The sequence below is a fragment of the Molossus molossus genome, unplaced genomic scaffold (assembly GCF_014108415.1).
Source record: "Molossus molossus isolate mMolMol1 unplaced genomic scaffold, mMolMol1.p scaffold_m16_p_2, whole genome shotgun sequence".
NCBI lineage: Eukaryota > Metazoa > Chordata > Mammalia > Chiroptera > Molossidae > Molossus > Molossus molossus.
In genome coordinates, this window is record NW_023425355.1 from 104321460 (window position 1) to 104338673 (window position 17214).

At 53.2% G+C, this 17214-nt stretch overlaps 2 protein-coding genes across 3 annotated transcripts; one reads left to right on the forward strand and one right to left on the reverse strand.

The window, feature by feature from the left end:
* The first annotated feature begins 1583 nt into the window (after positions 1–1583).
* PRICKLE3 (prickle planar cell polarity protein 3) lies at positions 1584–11224 on the forward strand. Of its 2 annotated transcripts, XM_036271445.1 has the most exons (9): positions 1584–1691; positions 2838–2923; positions 3644–3827; positions 5794–5907; positions 6227–6364; positions 7071–7274; positions 7365–7551; positions 9361–9660; positions 10543–11224. In XM_036271445.1, the coding sequence occupies exons 1-9, from the start codon at positions 1650–1652 to the stop codon at positions 11112–11114; spliced, it is 1827 nt and encodes a 608-aa protein (XP_036127338.1). In that variant the 5' UTR covers positions 1584–1649; the 3' UTR covers positions 11115–11224. The 2 variants fall into 2 exon arrangements, with proteins under 2 accessions (XP_036127338.1, XP_036127340.1); XM_036271447.1 differs by lacking the exon at positions 1584–1691 and having other exon boundaries at positions 2861–2923; positions 7173–7274.
* Positions 11225–11351: 127 nt separating this feature from the next.
* On the reverse strand, positions 11352–14254 carry PLP2 (proteolipid protein 2). The gene is made up of 5 exons (XM_036271448.1): positions 14012–14254; positions 12782–12934; positions 12580–12675; positions 11991–12081; positions 11352–11769 (listed from the first exon to the last, which is right to left on the reverse strand). Exons 1-5 carry the CDS (start codon positions 14105–14107, stop codon positions 11747–11749), a joined length of 459 nt encoding a protein of 152 aa, XP_036127341.1. The 5' UTR covers positions 14108–14254; the 3' UTR covers positions 11352–11746.
* Positions 14255–17214: the final 2960 nt, after the last annotated feature.

The following is a 17214-nucleotide window of genomic DNA, read 5'->3' on the forward strand; positions in this document are numbered from 1 at the left end:
AAGACTCCCTCAGAGGAAGAACAAATATGATTAATTATCTTCCCCTAAATAAACTCCTCAACCACCTATTACACCTGGCCTCGAACTTCTTAGTGTGTCTTTTTAGGGGGACACAAAGGAAGAGATGGAAAAGAGGTGAGAGAAAGCTCCACCACTGACCTGCTGGATGCGGTTCAAGTCACCCCACCATTTTAGGCCTCTCCAACAGTGTTAGACCAAGCCCGCATCGTCGGTGAAGCCTTGCCGGCAGACCATTGTAAATCATGCTCTGAGTAGCCCTGAGCAATGCCCCACTACTGGCCACAGAAAGCTCTGTCTTTCAAGGTTTCAGTTCTAAGTTTGGTCCATTAGCCACGTGCCTGCCCCACCCTGTCCTCAAATCCTCAAGGGGTTCGAATAAGACCCCATACTTTACAGGGAGACTTCCCTTTACCCACATCCCTCGAACTTTTCAGACCCTGTTGTCTCTTATTTCCTTGCCTCCGTCCCCAGCTGAAAAACCCGGAGACCCGGTAGGCTGCAAGACCGGCAGGTGGGGCGCCGGGGCGACTCGTTATTCATTCATTCCTTCCCTTTTATCGCCCCCCCCCCCCAGGATCCTCCCTGGAGCAAAGAGAGGCAGGAAGTGACAAAGATGTGCGTAATGGGGCGGGAGGGGGGCCTGGAAATCCCTGGCGCCTGCGATGAAAGGCCCCGCTGACCGCCGCCTCTGCCGTGCCTAATTAGAGACCCCGGCCCGGCGCCCAAGTTCTGACTGCTGGCGGGGAACCCCCTCCTACCAGCCCCGAGGCACAGTAAAGCCTGAAAACACGAAGGAGAGACTCCCAACTCTGAGACTGAACTCAGGGAATGGGATATCTAACTGGAGAGAGAAAAATGGGAGCAGGGGAGAGAAGGCTATTAGACGTTCTCAGGATTTAGGAGTCATGACAGCTGGGCCTGAAAGAATGGGGAGGGAGAGGGGAACAAGGCATGGGAACCTGGCCAGTGACTTTAACCTCATCCTCATAAATCTCAACTAATCCTAGTTCTGAAGGGATAGGAGTGAGGCTGTGGCGGGGGGGGGGGGGGGGGGGGGGGGGGGGGAGTAAGATCTAGCTCTCTGATGGGGGCGAGGGAGCACCAGCTAGGGCTGCGATGGAGTTGGGGACCATTCTTTCAACATTCATACCAGGGGAAAAGTCCTTCGGAACATCGCCAGTGGGGAAGAGGCCAAGAAGTGACTTTAACCCCTCCTCCAAATAAGCATCCTAGATAAATGGACGAGAAGCGCCAATACAAGTACCCTAGCGCACCACCCCCTTGCAGTCAGATCGCCACTTCCAAGTCTCCTCCACTGTAGAGTTCTCAAGCCCTAGAATGTCCTCTGAGAGGCCACGTGGCACCTTGAGTTTCTGGGGCGCGTGGCAGCAGGGCAGGAGAGCTCTCCCGCACAGCGCTCCTAGGATGCGTGCCCTTCACCTCTAGGCAGGGGGCGCCTTGGCCCGGGAGAGACAGCAGGCGGAGGGGCGGGCGCTGAGGGGCGCGCTCCTCCCCCACCGGTGTCAGGTTTACGGAACAGAGCTTCCAGACAGGACGCGCGGTGGCCTGACGGCCGCGAGGATTCCTTTCGCTTGACCCGGCCCGTCTTGACCCTGTCCGGGCGCGCCATGTTCGCGCGTGGGTCCCGGCGGCGCCGCTCCGGGCGCGCGGTGAGCGAGATTCAGGGCAGCGGCGGGGTCAGGGGGTAAACTGAGACCCAGGAGAGGGGCAGAGGGTAGGGATAGCGAGGAGGCACTCCACAGAGGGTTTGGGAACCCCTAACCCCAGAATTCCCAGACCTGAAGGGCTGGGGCTGCTGGAAGAGTGTGGATGAAGGAACGTGGAGATCTGGTGGCCCACGCTCCCTAGTCACCTCTCCGCACACCTTTATCAGCACCCCCAAAGACCTGGTGTGCTTCTCTCATGTGAATTATAGGAGGGGATTCTGAGGGCCAAAAGATTGGGTCTTGGGTTTCTGGATTGAGCAGGGGCTTTTTGAGTTTCTGAGGGGAGGGACCTTGGCGGGAGGTGAACTGAAGAGTGAGATCCTACCCTCCAGGGGTGCCGGAATACCGAGAGTCAGTCCAGGGATTGGATATGGGGTAAGAGGGCTTCCAGGTTTTCACTTGAGCAGGGAGCTTTTGACTTCATAGATAGGAGGGTCTATCTCTTCCTTTGGCGGGGGTCTCTAGGTGGGTTCTGGGTTTGGTGGTCCAGAGGAGTGAATAGCCCTAAGATATGAGGGGTAAGGGCCAAGGCTTCTTGAGGCAACATTTCTGAATGGATCAGGGACCTCCTGAGTTCCTGGAGGAGGATCTCCAGCTCCTTGGGTGAAACCAGGGTTTGGGGGAGGGGTTCATGTGTGGATCCCAGGTAAGAATGAGATCTCAAACTACTACCCCATAGAACTGGAGTGCTGCTGGCCTCGTGGGTGGAGAAGGGGCCGAAATGAGGCCTGGGAGAGACACCCAGATTAGGGACTCTGTGCCCTGAGTTCTGGGGGAGGTGTTTGAGGCCTGGAGGAGTCAGGCTGGGGGGGAGGTGTCCTGGCTGGGTGGGAGGAGTAGGAGGCTGGCCTGGGGAGGGGCACTCCTTGAAAAGGAGGCATAGAGGGAGTTGGCCTCAGCTGCCCCACCTCTATCTCTGTTGTGTCCCCCTCCCCTGAGCTCCGGGTGCTGTCCCAGCCTGCCCAGCGCTGCCCTGGTAAGACAGGCCCCAGCGTGCGGTATGGGCCTTGAAGTGGAGAGGCGGGCATTGACTTCTCCCTCCCCGCCCCGCGTCTGGCCGGGTCCCGCGTCTACCCTCGCCCACTACAGCCTCCTGAGGCAGAGGACCCAGACCGTGGACAGCCCTGCAACTCCTGCAGGGAGCAGTGCCCTGGCTTCCTGCTGCATGGCTGGAGGTAGGTGACCATTCCAGGGCCTTGCCTTTGTCAGGGCTCCGCCCTCAGGGGGGAACCCCTAGAGAATTAGACCACGCCCCTTGGCTGAAGCGCGATCCACAGAGGAAGCTCAATCTGGAAAAGAGCCTCATGCTCTGATTCAGAGCCCAGCCACCTGACTCATTCCCTATTGTCCGGTTCCCAGGAGAGCTCCACCCACGACATAGCCCCGCCCCAGAAGTGTCCTTCCTCCTGACTCTTATACCTAGGGAAGTCTTCCGTCCTGGGCTCTGAGCACCGCCCACCGACCTCCAGCCATCTTCTTGAGTTAGGAATTCCTCTCCCAGATCCCTGTGCCCTATCCTCCTACTGGAGCCCGGTAACCCAAAACATCCCATAACATACTACAGACAGAGCCCCATCGGAAAGTTCCGAGGCTCAGCACACGCTAGAGCCCACCTCAAGAGGAAAGTTTCCCCAAAATGTCCAGAGCTCATCCTGAGGGGAAAGCCCCTAGATGTATAACTCCAATCTCAGACTCAAGCCCAAGTCCCAGAGCTGAAAGTCATGGGCTGGCCTTGAGACACCACAGCTCCATCTCTTCACCTCCTCCACCCAGGCCCAGAGTCCTTTGGTGGTGATAACCTGCATGTCCCTGCCCCTCAGTTGGACTTCCTTGGGCTGTCAAGGGGTCCAAGTGGGTTACCCCTTAATAATTGACCCCTATCCTGGCCCCCTCAGAAAGATCTGCCAGCACTGCAAATGCCCTCGGGAGGAGCATGCCGTGCACGCAGTACCTGTGGACCTGGAACGCATCATGTGTCGGCTAATCTCAGACTTCCAGCGCCACTCCATCTCAGATGATGACTCAGGCTGTGCCTCAGAGGAGTATGCCTGGGTGCCCCCTGGTCTCAAGCCAGAGCAGGTGACCAAAAGGCACCACCCACTGTTGCTCTCCAGTGGGTGCACACACACACACACACACACACACACTCAAGTGAAAACCTATTTCTGGGACAACACTAGGGTGTGTGGTCAGACTGCGCCTGTCTTTCTGACCCATCTGTGATCTAGGGGTGATTAACCCCCCAAAACTTGCAGGAAACCCTGAGTGATCACTGGGCCAATTCCTCAGGGCCTATTCACCCCACTCCTGTTATACCCCTTACCTTAGGGCTTATCTTAGCACTTCATTCACCACATCTCCATTGATTAATTCATTCAACAGTTATTGAGCACCTACTGCATGTCAGACACTATTCCAGGCACTGAGGACACAGCAGTGAACAAAACACACAAACTGTGTATATATATGCCCACATGGAGGTTAAATTCCTGAAGGGAACAACAGCCAATAAGCAAACCTGTAAAAAATATGTCAGATGGTGTAAGGTCTGTGGAATAAAAAAAAAAAAAAAAAAGCAGGGAAATGGGGAGGGGGTTAGACAGAGATGTTAGGATTGTAAATAGGGTGCCCAGGTAAGCCTCTGTGAGAATGTGATGTTTGTGCTTCCTGAAAGAGGTGAAGAGTAAACCATGCAGAAATCCTAGGTTAGACAGGTCCAGGAAAATGGAATCATTAATGCAAAGGCCTTGAGGCAGGAGTGTGCTTGGTGTATGTGAGAAACAGTGAAAATACCAGTACACTGGAGTAGAGTGAGCAACAAGAAGAGTGATTGGATGTGAGGTCAGAGAGGTGGTGAAGGTCATGGAGAGGACTTGGATTTCTACTCTGAATGAGGGAGAAGCCACAGAAATTTGTGAGCAGAGAAGGGATATAACTTGTCTTAGGATTTAATGGGATCCCTCTGGCTGCCAAATGTAGAACAGACTGGAGGAGTGAGGTTGGAAGCAAGGTACCAGTGAAAGGGAGGCCACTTCAGTAGTCTAGGTGGCTGATGATGGTGCTGGCAGTGGAAGTAATAAGTGGTGGTCAGATTCCAGTTATATTTTGAAAGTAAAGCTGAGAGATTTACTTGTGGGTGTGAGAGAGAAAGGAGTCAAATATTACCTTAAGGATGAATGGATTGACTGATATGGATCAGGCCAAGGCAGGAACATATTTGAGGTCTATGAGCGTAAGTTTGGTTTGGGCATCTGAAGTTTGAAATGCTGTTAGACATCTGAGTGGCCACTTTAATTGGAACTCAAGGAAGAGATCATAGAGTTGTAGGCATGCATTTGTGAGGCATTAGCCATGAGATGGTATTTATAGTCATGAAGTTGGATGCGATTCCCAAGGGAGTGAAGGGAGACAGAGGCAAGAGGGCCAAGGACTGAGCCGAAGGACCCTCCCACATTTAGGGGTCAGTTAGTTGAAGAGGAACCAAAAGAAGAACAGCAGGAGCAGCCAATGGGTTTCCTTTTGGTAGGAGGAAACCCAGGACTGTGTGATGTCCTGGAAGCCAAGGGAACACAGTGTTTCCAGGAAGAGGGAGTCATCAGCTGTGTCCAGTACTACTGATGGGTCAAGTTGGATGAGGATTGAGACCTGAACAATGACTTTAACAATGTAGACGCCATCAATGACCCTGACAGGAATTTTAGAGGAAGGGCAGGGAAGGCTGACTGGAGTGGGGTCTAGAGAGAATGGGAGGAGAGGAAGTGGAGACAGTGAGTGCACACAACCTTTTTGAGAAATTTTGTTGTAAAGGAAAGGAGAAAAGTAGAGCACTAGCTGGAGGGGAAAGTGGGGTCAAGACATGAGGGAACTCTTGGCATGTTTGGGAGGTGACAGAAATTATCCAGATGTAGGAAGAAGAGATGTAGGTAGTCAGTAGACATTTCCTTCTGATTACTAGTTTTCTCAGAGAAGTAGGGACCCACCATCCCATTGCATTTCAATCACCCCTAGTCTTAATTGTTTTCTCCCATTCCCCATGTCTTCCCAGGTATACCAATTTTTCAGCTGCCTCCCAGAGGACAAGGTCCCCTACGTCAACAGTCCCGGGGAAAAATACAGGATCAAGCAGCTGCTGCACCAGCTGCCCCCACATGACAGTGAGGTGAGGAGAGAGAAGCAGGAAAGGCATGCCAGGTAGGGCACACGGACTGGGCAAATGCCTTGCAGCTGGAAAGATATGGGAGGATCAGAGGTGAGCTGATCTGAGGTGAAAGGTCTGGAAGGGCAGGGGCAGTCAATGAGCATTCCTTGGCAAAACCACAGCTGGGACTTGGGAGAGGAGGTCAGAGACGGGTATTTCAGGCAGGAAGCACAATCTATATAAAGGCATAGAAGTAAACTTTTTGAGCATGGATGAAATTTAAAAGAGGGTCGGAGGGCAGACATCAGGGGAGGAGCCTGGATGACCCTCACTACCCCAGGCGCAGTACTGCACCGCACTGGTAGAGGAGGAGAAGAAAGAGCTCAGAGCCTTCAGCCAACAGCGGAAACGGGAGAATCTGGGGCGTGGCACTGTGCGCATCTTCCCAGTGACCATCACTGGGGCCATCTGTGAGGAGGTGAGTCATGGAGGGCTTCGGGAAGTGAGTGGTGCCTTTGCTTCAAGCCCTGGGGTGCAGGATCCATATCCCTATCCCACTGTTAGGCAGGGACCACCTCTAAGGTCTTCCTGGCCAGCAATGTCTGTGTAGGGCCCCCTGGTGGATGGGGCCTGTCCCTCAGATCCCACTGTTGGGTGCAGTCTGTCTCTAAGGAGGCCCCAATGGACCTTCTCTATTAGTTCCCTGCCCTCCACACACTGGATGTGGGGCTCTCTGTCTGGTCCTCTTGTGGTAGAGACTTTAAGAACCCAGCCACAGTGGCAGGGCCTGTCTCTAGAGCCTGTTGATGGGTGGAATTTGTCTCCAAGGCACCCCCCTGGTGGGTAGAGCCCGACCTTATATCCTACTAGGTGAGGTCTGTTGATATGGTTCCCCCACTGGCCCTCGCCTATCTCTATGGTTTCACCAACCCCAAAAGGGCAAGACTTGCTTTTAAGGCCACCCACAATGAGTAGGGCCTGTCTGAAGGTTTCTCACAGGAGCAGCGTCGGTTTCTAAGGTACTTTCCTCCCCCATGTAGGCAGGTCCTGTCTCAAAGTTACCCCATGGGTAAGGCCAGTCACAAAGGTCCACCATGGGGAAGGCCCAAGTATGATACACATCTTGGCTGATCCCCATCTAACCATCTTGGTGAGGGTGACAGTGTCTATCTGTCATCTGGCAGTGCGGGAAGCAGATTGGAGGTGGGGACATCGCAGTGTTTGCCAGCCGAGCAGGCCTGGGTGCCTGCTGGCACCCCCAGTGCTTTGTGTGCTCCACGTGCCAGGAGCTGCTGGTGGACCTCATCTACTTTTACCATGCTGGCAAAGTCTACTGTGGTCGTCACCATGCCGAACGTCTGCGCCCACGCTGCCAAGCCTGTGATGAGGTGATGCCTTTCTGTCCAGGGGAGGGAATAGAGGGTGGGCAGGGCCAGGGAAGGCCCTGCTGACAGCCACACATGGCCTGCGCCCCCCAGATCATCTTCTCCCCTGAGTGCACAGAGGCTGAGGGCCGGCACTGGCACATGGGTCACTTCTGCTGCTTCGAGTGTGAGGCATCGCTAGGAGGGCAACGCTATGTCATGCGTCAGAGCCGTCCCCACTGCTGCACCTGCTACGAGGCCCGCCATGCAGAGTACTGTGACGGCTGTGGGGAGCACATTGGTGGGTGAACATGGCATTGGACAGGGGGTGGGTGAACAGCTGAACACAGCAGCCCCCTCACCATTCCTCCTGTCCTCCAGGCCCCATCCACCATTCTCTCCATACTTTCAGTCTAGCCCAAGTGCTATAGCCCTATACCCTTCACTGCAAGTCCCATCGGTAATACCCTCCATTCTACTGTACTTTCTAAACCCTACCTACACAGTACTAGGCTCCACTACACATCTAGGCCCACCTCCAGAGTGCCCTCTAATTCCCAGCACCCCAGGGCTGCCCTCTCAACCTAGTTCCTATGCCCCTAAGCTATATCCTATTCTCTAAGACTCTCCTCCATCCGCCTAGGTCAGAGATTTTCAACCGGTGTGCCACAAGAATTTTTAAAACATGCAATACCTGACAGGGGCACTGATCTTTTGTCCCTTAGATCGTCAAATAAAAAAAGAACAATAGCCCTGGCCAGTTTGGTTTGTAGGTAGAACGTCAGCCCATGGACCAAAGAGTAATGGGTTCCATTCCAGTCAAGGGCACATACCTCAGTTGCAGTCCCTGCAGGAGGTAGCCAGTCAATGTGTCCCTCTCACGTCGATGTTTCTCTCTCTCTCCTTTCCACTCTCTCTGAAGATAAATAGAAAAAATCCTCAGTTGAGGATTTTTAAAAGGACAACAGCCAACAACACAATATCCATCTGGTGTGAATGAATCAAAATTATACCTATTTTTTTGTAAGATCGGGGGAAAAAAGTTTGGTGTGCTGCAGAATTTTAGTAATTAATTTATGTGTGCCATGAGACGATAAAGGTTGAAAATCCCTGGCCTAGGTCCAACATACTTTCTTTTTCCTTTTTTTTTATCCTCACTCATGGGCATTTTTTCGTTTTTTGTTCAGATAGAGTGGGAGGGAGAGAGAGAGAGAAAAAAAAACATCAACGTGAGCCCTAGCTGGTTTGGCTCAGCGGTTAGAGCGTCGGCCTGCGGTCCGGAGAGACCCGGGTTCGGTTCCCGCTAAGGGCACGTACTTGGGTTGCAGTTTGTCCCCGGCCCTGGTTGGTCGTGCGGGTGGCAGCCACTCGATGTGTCCCTTCACGTCGATGTTTCTCTCTCTCTCTCCCTTCCTCTCTCTCCCTCCCACTCTATCTGTACAAAAAATGGGAAAATATCCTCGGGTGAGGATTTAAAAAAAAAAAAAAAATCAATGTGAAAGGGACACATCAAGTGGTTGCCACCCCCATGATCCAACCAGGGCTGGGGACAAACTGCAACCAAGGTACATTCCCTTAGCCGGAACCAAACCCGGGTGTCTCTGGACCGCAGGCTGACGCTCTAAACACTGAGCCAAACTGGCCAGGGCCCAACATACTTTCTAAGCCATACCCTACCCCCTATAATCCACTTCTTTCCCACCAAGGCCACGCCCTGCCTTCTAAGCCCTGTTAGGAGGACGCAGGCTTCTTGAAATCCACTCTCCTTCCATCTGAAGCCACCTCTTATTGCCTAAGCCTGACCCACGTCTTTGAGTCCAATGCCCACTCCCCACTCTGGGAGAGAGCACCCTGTGAAAGAAAGTGGGGGAGGAGGAGACATTTAAAAGCCAATTTTCAGGAGAGGAGGAAGAACCCTGCTGTGAGGACCAAACCTCGGATTTCCTTCTTTCTCCAGAGAAATGTCCCATGTTGGAGAGGTGGGGGGTGAAGGAGTCTGGGGCACCCTGTCTCAGATTCCTGCCCCCTTCCGCAGAAGGGCCCCATTCGGGCAAGGTGGGACATGCGTGTTGGCTCTGACTTATGTTCCCCCCTGGCGGTGTCCCCGCAGGCCTGGACCAGGGCCAGATGGCTTATGAGGGCCAGCATTGGCACGCCTCAGACCGCTGCTTCTGCTGTAGTCGCTGTGGGCGAGCCCTCCTCGGCCGCCCCTTCCTGCCACGCCGTGGCCTAATCTTCTGCTCTCGAGCCTGCAGCGTGGGGTCCGAGCGCACGGCTTCGGGGCCTGGCCGCCGAAGCTGGAGTGCGGGCACAGTCTCCACACCACTCGAAGCTTCCACAGCCTCTTTCTCTGCTGCGGAGGGGACTTCCGAGACCGCCACCAAAGGCACCAGCACTGAGGTAGAACCTGGTGAGTTAACCCTCGAATTCTTCTCTGCCACTTTGCGTCCCTACCCAGCCAGTCTCCCCCTTGCGAGTAACTTGCCCAGTCCCTTCACCTGCTGCAACCTTGGCCCCACCCCCAAGCAACCCCAGGTCTGGTTTGCACCCAAATTACACCCCCTCATGAACCCTGTCTGCTTACTTCTATGCAGGGCCCTCCCTTACTTCAATTTGTACCCACCTCAGCCCAAGTTCCACCTCCTGTTCTCCAAACCCTTGACCCTCCATCCTATCAAAAACCTAATCTGCCCAACCGGTGTGGCTCAGTGGTTGAGCATCCACCCGTACACCAAGAGGTCACCGGTTCGATTCCTGGTAAGGGCACATGCCCAGGTTACAGGCCAAATCCCCAGTGGGTGGCATGCAGGAGGTGGCCAATCAATGTTCTCTCTCATCGATATTTCTATCTCTCTCTCCCTCTGCCTTCTTCTCTCTCTAAAATCAATAAAGAAAAGAGCCCTGGCCAGTTTGGCTCAGCGGTTAGAGCGTCGGCCGGCGGACCAGAGAGACCCCGGCTCGGTTCTGCTAAAAAAATAAAAATAAAGAACATAAAGAAAACTTTTTTAATTACAAAAAACCCGAATCTGCTCCAGCCTATGCCACGCCTCTTCCATCTGAAGCCACGCCCCCTTACACCAATCCTGTCCTCCTGCATTCCAACCTCCCTCTCCCCTCCACTCTGAGTCTGTCCCAGGCCTCATATTTCCCGGATTCCCAACTTCTCTGCCCTTCTCTGACTCCTGCCCCACTTTCCCAGTCCTGATAGGGGAAAGGGGAAAGGAGAAGACAGGGCTCCTCTTGGAGGAAGCATATACATATAGGGACTCCCTTCATCTATCTTTCTTTCCAGCTGCAGGCCCCGAGGAGCCCACCCGCTTTCTGAGAGGGGCCCCTCACCGCCACTCCATGCCTGAGCTGGGGCTCCGCAGCGCCCCTGAGCAACCCCCTCGGACCCCCAGCCAGCTGGACCCTGAAGACGGTTCATTCAGTCGCCAAAGTGCCCCTCGTGTCAGCTTCCGGGACCCTCTGGTGTCTGAGGGAGGCCCTCGGCGGACCCTGAGTGCGCCTCCAGCCCAGCGCCGAAGGCCTCGAAGTCCCCCTCCCAGGGCCCCCACACGTCGCCGCCACCATCATCACCGCCACCGCCAGCCTGGCAGACTTCACCACCATCAATGTTACTTGGGCTCGGGGTCAGACTCAGAATCTTGCTCCAGCTCACCCTCCAGCTCCAGTTCAGAGTCCTCGGAGGATGATGGCTTCTTCCTGGGGGAACGCATCCCGCTTCCCCCGCACCTGTGCAGGCCTCTGCCTGCTCAGGACACTGTAACGAAGACCCCCAACTCTCCATCTCCACTGCCCCCTGAGAACTCGGGCTCAGGGATGTCTCGCCAGGCCAGAGACAAGAACTGCATAGTAGCTTGAAGGCGAGGCAGTTCTGGGGGGCTCCATTTCTCCATTCTCAAGTCAGTAGTTGACTTGAGAATAAATCTCCTTCCTTCCTCCCTCTGTTTTTACTATTGAAGTAACTTAATATTTGGTGTGAAACAGGCCTGTTTCTTTACCTCCTTGCTCCAGCTGTCCCTTCCCAATTTCCACCCTCCTGATACTTGAGATTTATCCACATTTGATCAAAGGATTAATTTATTCATTATCATATATTCTAACAATCTGTTTATTTATTTAGTTATATTTATACCTCCACAGAACCCCCCCTCCCCCCATGCTGAGGTTATTTGGAGTGGGTCACAACCTGGGGCCTGGAGTCTGAAATCTGAGGCACCATTCTCCCTCATTTTGTGGCTTAGGTGGGAGAATAGTCCTGACAGAACTGATGTCTGCATTTGGACACTTCAGAAGGGAGACCTAGGCACACCCATAAAGGTGGCCACACCCAGGAGGGTTGATTGGCAGACTGGAAGACAATCTCCTGATAAAGGCACTTTTACTTCAATAGGGGGCTGGGAGTTGGCTAGGAGTGTTTGTAGGGGTGGGGAGCAGTGATTTCAAGGGAAGTGTTATTTGCAGGTTGCAGAGAGAAATCAAGGAAGGTTCACCTACACCGGGCCATCTGCAGGGTCTGCAAGTGAGGAAGAGAGAAAGCAGTTTGGATCCATATGCCCATCTTACAAACAAGAATACTGAAGTTTATGGTACTTATTGGCACTAAAGCCATAAGTACCAATAAGGGACAGAGCTAGCATTCATGCCCTTGGGAGACCCCTTCCCTTCTCTCCTCTACCTCCTCAACAACACCCCCCTACACAGACACACACACAAACACACACACACACTACTTACCAGTAGGGGCTGGTGCATGTCTTTGCTGCCTCAAGGGAAAGGTGATATAGGCATCAAAGCCAAAGAGGCCCGAAGCGATTAGGCCCATCACCTGGGGGTGGGGTGGGAGTGAGGGGGGTTGGATTAGTCTGGTCAGCCTATTCAGCTTCATACCTCCTTATATCTACTACCACCAGTGACTGCCCCATGCAGGGATGGTGACTAAAGCCCCAGGTTGGGAAGCCAGAGCTCCAGGAAAAGGTCAGGAAACTGGACTCTACCCCTACTCTCCCTTCTCCTAGTACTGCTCAACACAGAACAACCACATGGTGGCCCCACATACAAGTGGCACCATTCACAGTGTACATTTGAGACAAAGTGCTAGCAGATGGCAGTCTAGAGTGTTGACAAAGATCTTGTGTCAGGCAAGGGATGGCCCTTTACAGCAAATGATCTTGGGAGGAAACCAGGGCCTGGGCAGACTTTCCTACAGACCCTGAGGACAAGTGTGGCCTACTGTGGGTCATACACTTTCTGCCAAAAGTAGAGACAGAAATGGCCCCTAGATCCTCAAATCTCTTTGCTTTGGAGCTGCCTCCACAGTCTTTACCCCAGCAACGATTTTGGAGTTGTTTCCTCTCTCAACGAGGACAACGATGGAGATGATCAGGTAGAGGATGGCCGCTACGAGGCCTCGGAAGAAATCCTGTAAGAGGTAGGGAGAAGAGGTTAAGTCAGTATCCAGAGTTCCCCGGACAATCCCAACTGCTGGAGCCCCTCCCGAGCATAGCCATTTCTAGCCCCTCTCTCACACTCCAAGGCCAGTTGATGATCTGTATCCTGGTGCTCAGGTCACACATGTAGATGACAAAGAAGACAGCAGCAAGGATCATCTCAACCACTGACAGAGAGAAGTATGCTGATGTGGAGGCGATGAAGCAGATCAGAATCACTAGGCACAATATCTGGAAGGATGACATAAGGAAGGGGGCCTCTATCAACTCCTGGGCTGAGGAGACTGGGTTAAAATCAGGGGTCTCAAACTCAGATGTCTACCAGAACTGGGAAGATGACAAATAATCACAGCTTAACACTTACTGTGTGCTCATTGTGTTCCAAATATTGTTCTAAGAGCTTACAAGTATTGACTCACTTAACATCCCAACAACCTAATAAACTGGCTACTGTTATCACTACCTTTATTTTATAGATGAGAAAAGTGCGACACAGAAACATTAAGTGACTTGCCCAGGGTCACCCAGCTAGTAAGGAGTAGAGATGGGGCTTCAGTTTTCCCCTTTTTTCTCTTCTAAGATAGGGGAGACCTGCGGGAAGTAGCCCCACCAGGTGTTTTGTGAGCAGTGCTGGAGCCAGCTTGGGGCCTTGACAGGGCTGGCTGGACGAGCAGTTACCCCAGCAACCCCTTTGGGAAGCGGTGAGAGCAACACCAGAGGGCAGGGTTCCGATTAAAGGCACCGAACCCCTTTTACAATTGACCCAAAGGTGGCACCCACTTTGAGGGGGCGGGGAAACCGAGGCTCCGGGGAAGCTGGACAGCTAGGGACCTCCTGTCCCAGCACAGAAGGGAGAGAAAGAACCGGAGAATGGCTGGGTGCCCTACCCTGCTGGACAAGCTCAGGGCTCCACCCCAACAAGTCCCGCCCCTGGGCGCGCCGCCAGCCCGCCAGACAGTGCCCAGGCCGCACCACGCCCTGCCACGGGAGGTCCTCCACCTCCCAACTCCCTGGAACCCTTCCATGAACCCACGGATGAATCCACGCGGTCTCCCTCCATGGCGTTTCCCATATGCACCATGGACCCCTGGCCTCATCCCGTGGCCTAGCGGCTCCAGACTACCTTCGCCAAACCTCCCTGACTCGCCCTGCGTCCCTGGTTTCGGGCCTCCGCCACTAACCCACTTCCCCCCGTCCCACTGCACAGGGTCCACTGCCACGCGCCTGCCTCACCCGGGGCCTCCCGGTTCCGCGCGATCCAGCCACTCCACCCCGCCTTTGCCCACCCGCCAGTCCAGGGACTCTCACAATCTCAGCCAACAGAAGAATTCCCTTGGGAGTACGCCCGAATTTGGTGCAGGCGGCCCAGCAGCCTGGGGCCGAGAAGCGCTCGGAATCCGCCATGGTGTGGGCCAGAGTCCCTAGGCGCGCGGACGATCTGTTCGCTTTCTCGCGGGTTCGAGGACACTGCACACTCAGTCGTCTTGCCCGCCGTCAGGCTGGGAAGGGGGCCCCCGGGGCGAAGGAGAGAGTGAATCACCGAGCCAAGCAGAAGCGGGCGGGACCTGAGGGGGCCGGGCCAGGTGGCTGCCGCCCCGGAAGCCCCCTTGCCCCACCCGCCAGGGATAGTCCCCACCCGGAGCACAGCCACTCGGGCGTCCCATCTCCGGAGGCGCCAGCCTTTGAGACTTGGCACTTCGGGGTACTTTGAATGGTAATGGTGAGACTCTTTGCCCTTTTAGAATACAAATGCTCCCGGGGAAGCCTCAACTCAGAACCAAGGGGAGCTTGCCTTTGCCTTTGGGAGAGAGTGACTGAATTTCTTTAGCTGTTTAAAAAAAAAATTGATCAAGGCTTTGGAATATTTCAATTTTTGGAAAAAACTTCCCAGTGCATATATGGTGTATTACTTAACACTCAGGGGGGGGGGGGGGGGTGAGGCTTCCCTGTTTAAAAAAAAAAAAAAGTTAATATTTTCTCCAGCAAAGACGTGGACTTTCATAATACATGGAGTAAGCTAGGACAAAAAATTGTGCCTCATTAAGTCAGGTCAGGTTTTGTAATAAATAGTTCCAAATTGTGGGGAAAGTGTTGGTTTCCAGAGGTTTGGGGACTTCAGAATTGTAGATAAAGGATCGTCGATGATGGAATAAACCTCTGAGCAGTGATTTGAATCAGACCACGGTGGTGCACAGGCCCAGAGACAACAGGGCTTGGTGAGCATCAAGCTGCTTAGTAAATGGGGCAAATATTATTATTTTTTTATCCTAATCCAAACCGGCCAGGGCAGGGGCAAACATTATTAACAGTGTCAGAGCCCAGAGTCTGTCTGATACTCTGCTCTACAAACCTAGGGAAGTCTAATTTTCTGGTTCTGAGGAAAGGGGCTATCAGTCTAGCCCTAGATGAAGAATGAAAAAGGAATATGGGTTTTATTGCTGGGAGCTTGGCAAGATGAGAGGAAGGCTCCTGGGGTGCCAGGCTGGGTGACAAGCCTGACAACATTTAGAGAATGTGTTACCCTGAGCAAATAATTTCTCCTGACTCAGCCTGGATTTCTGCGTGTGAGACCTGGTTTTGGGAATCTGGATCTCCCCCGAGATGTGCTGGGGGCACACTCTCTAGACTGGGCATTGGTTTTATTCTCTTCTTATTTGAGAAGGGGAGAGTCATGGCTGGAAGGCCAGGATAGCTCAACCCAAGGGCTTTCCTGCTCTTCATCCCTTAGCCCTGGGCCCCTCAAAACCAAAGAAGGGGCTCCCCTCTTTCAGCCCAGTGAAAGTGATTTGGTAGTGGAAGAGATGAAGCATACTTTTCCCAGTGTTCAGTATATGCTTTCCAACTGTGAAGACGTGCTTGAATTTCTAGAACATAACATACTCTGCTCTGCATCAGGGCCTTTGCATTTGATATTCCCGCTATTGCCAATGCCCATCTCCCAGCTCTTTATACATCCGGCTTCTGGTAATTCAGGCCCCAGTTCAAATGTTATGTCTTCAAAGAGGCCAGCAACCCACCACAATTACCTTCCCCAACATAACCTCCTTTTGCTATCTTCATAACTCTCACTTCTTTCTGATAGTATTCATTTTCTTGTCTGTTCTAACATACCTACCCCCCAATATATCAACTACACAAGGATAAAAATCTTTATGCCCCCCCCAGCATCCCCCAGTGCCTAACACAGTACAAGGTAAATAGTTGAAGTCAATTAATACTTGTCAAATGCAGGTGAGATTAAGGCTTGGGAATCAGGCCATGATTAAATTTTACTTTTACCCTCCTCCAGCTATATATACTCTTTGGGCCTCATTTCCCTCCTCTGTGAAATGGACATATCACATAGATGTGTAACCGGATGGAAATAGTGCAAGTGAAGCCAGTAGCAGGGATAAGGCTAAGTAAATGGTGGCTTGGGTTACTATTATTAGTCTCCTGAACTAGGGTTCAGGAGCCCTTTCCTTACTTCTGTAGAGCCACACTTCCACCAAGATCTGAGTAAGGGGCAGCCCACTCCCCCACAATGTCTACAGTACTAACCATTCAAGGGTTCACCTCTTCACCTCTTTATACCTCAAATGCCAGCTGGCTTTGCAGTCCTCTCCTCCCCAGCACCACCTGGATGCTCAAACTCTGGTCCTTTAATTTTTCTCCCCATTCCTGGTCCCTCCCCATAGGGGTAAGAATTGCCCACTAACCATAGCTTCCCTCATTGGGGAGATGGGACCAAGTGCCCATGATGTGGTGACTGGACATTTCTGGCTTCTGCCAGCACTGGCTTCAGGGCTACCCAGCTTTGAGTCTCACTGGCCATTTAAGCCTGGACTTTAGGGCTCTGTTCCCAGGATGGAGGAAACTCTGGCCTCTCCCAGGACTGGAACGCCCAGAGTGTGGCATGAGCACACAAGCCCAGCTGCAGTTCGTCACCATCTATGGAAGAGGGGGGCAAGCCCAAAGGTTCTAACAGCTTTTTTTAGCCAGGCCCGCTGACTCACACCTTCCCGGCTCCACCCTAAAGGGGCCCCAGGGCCCAGCCCTTGCCCTGAGAGTGTCAGGACGGAAGTGAGAGACCGCAGGCTCCCAGCTAAGGAAGCAACCCGGCTTCTAGCCTTGCAACTGGCTGATGGCGGAGGGTCTGGATGATTCAGGGCCAGGGCTCTGGGTATATGCTGTACTCTCGCCACAACAGGCCCACCTCTGCATTCCCAGCGCCATGCGCAATAATTATCTGAGCCCTGAACACCTCCAAAAAAGTGAAATTAATGAATGGGTTGAGAAGCAGGAGTTAGCAAAGAGAAATGGAGTGGGGAGAAGGCAGGTCGGGCTGAGGACGGGCAGAGCAAAGACCTCTCCAGAGGCATGAAAGAAACAGCTCTATCAGTGGTTGCAAGAAGAGACCCTTCTCAAACCCGGATTGACCCTCCCCCTCCTTTACTGGGTGGACTCGGGAGCCCCACCTAGCCTAGAGCACCTGGCAAGTCAAGACGGATTGGACCGATTTATTACCTCCT

Coding starts and splice junctions, on each gene's coding strand:
- PRICKLE3 (XM_036271445.1), top strand. CDS start 1,650: ATGTTCGCGCGTGGGTCCCGGCGGCGCCGCTCCGGGCGCGCG. Junction 2,924..3,643: donor TTCCTGCTGCATGGCTGGAG/GTAGGTGACCAT, acceptor TGGCCCCCTCAG/AAAGATCTGCCAGCACTGCA. Junction 6,365..7,070: donor CTGGGGCCATCTGTGAGGAG/GTGAGTCATGGA, acceptor GTCATCTGGCAG/TGCGGGAAGCAGATTGGAGG.
- PLP2 (XM_036271448.1), bottom strand. CDS start 14,107: ATGGCGGATTCCGAGCGCTTCTCGGCCCCAGGCTGCTGGGCCGCCTGC. Junction 12,935..14,011: donor TTCTTCTGTTGGCTGAGATT/GTGAGAGTCCCT, acceptor TCATCCTTCCAG/ATATTGTGCCTAGTGATTCT. Junction 12,676..12,781: donor TCATCAACTGGCCTTGGAGT/GTGAGAGAGGGG, acceptor TACCTCTTACAG/GATTTCTTCCGAGGCCTCGT.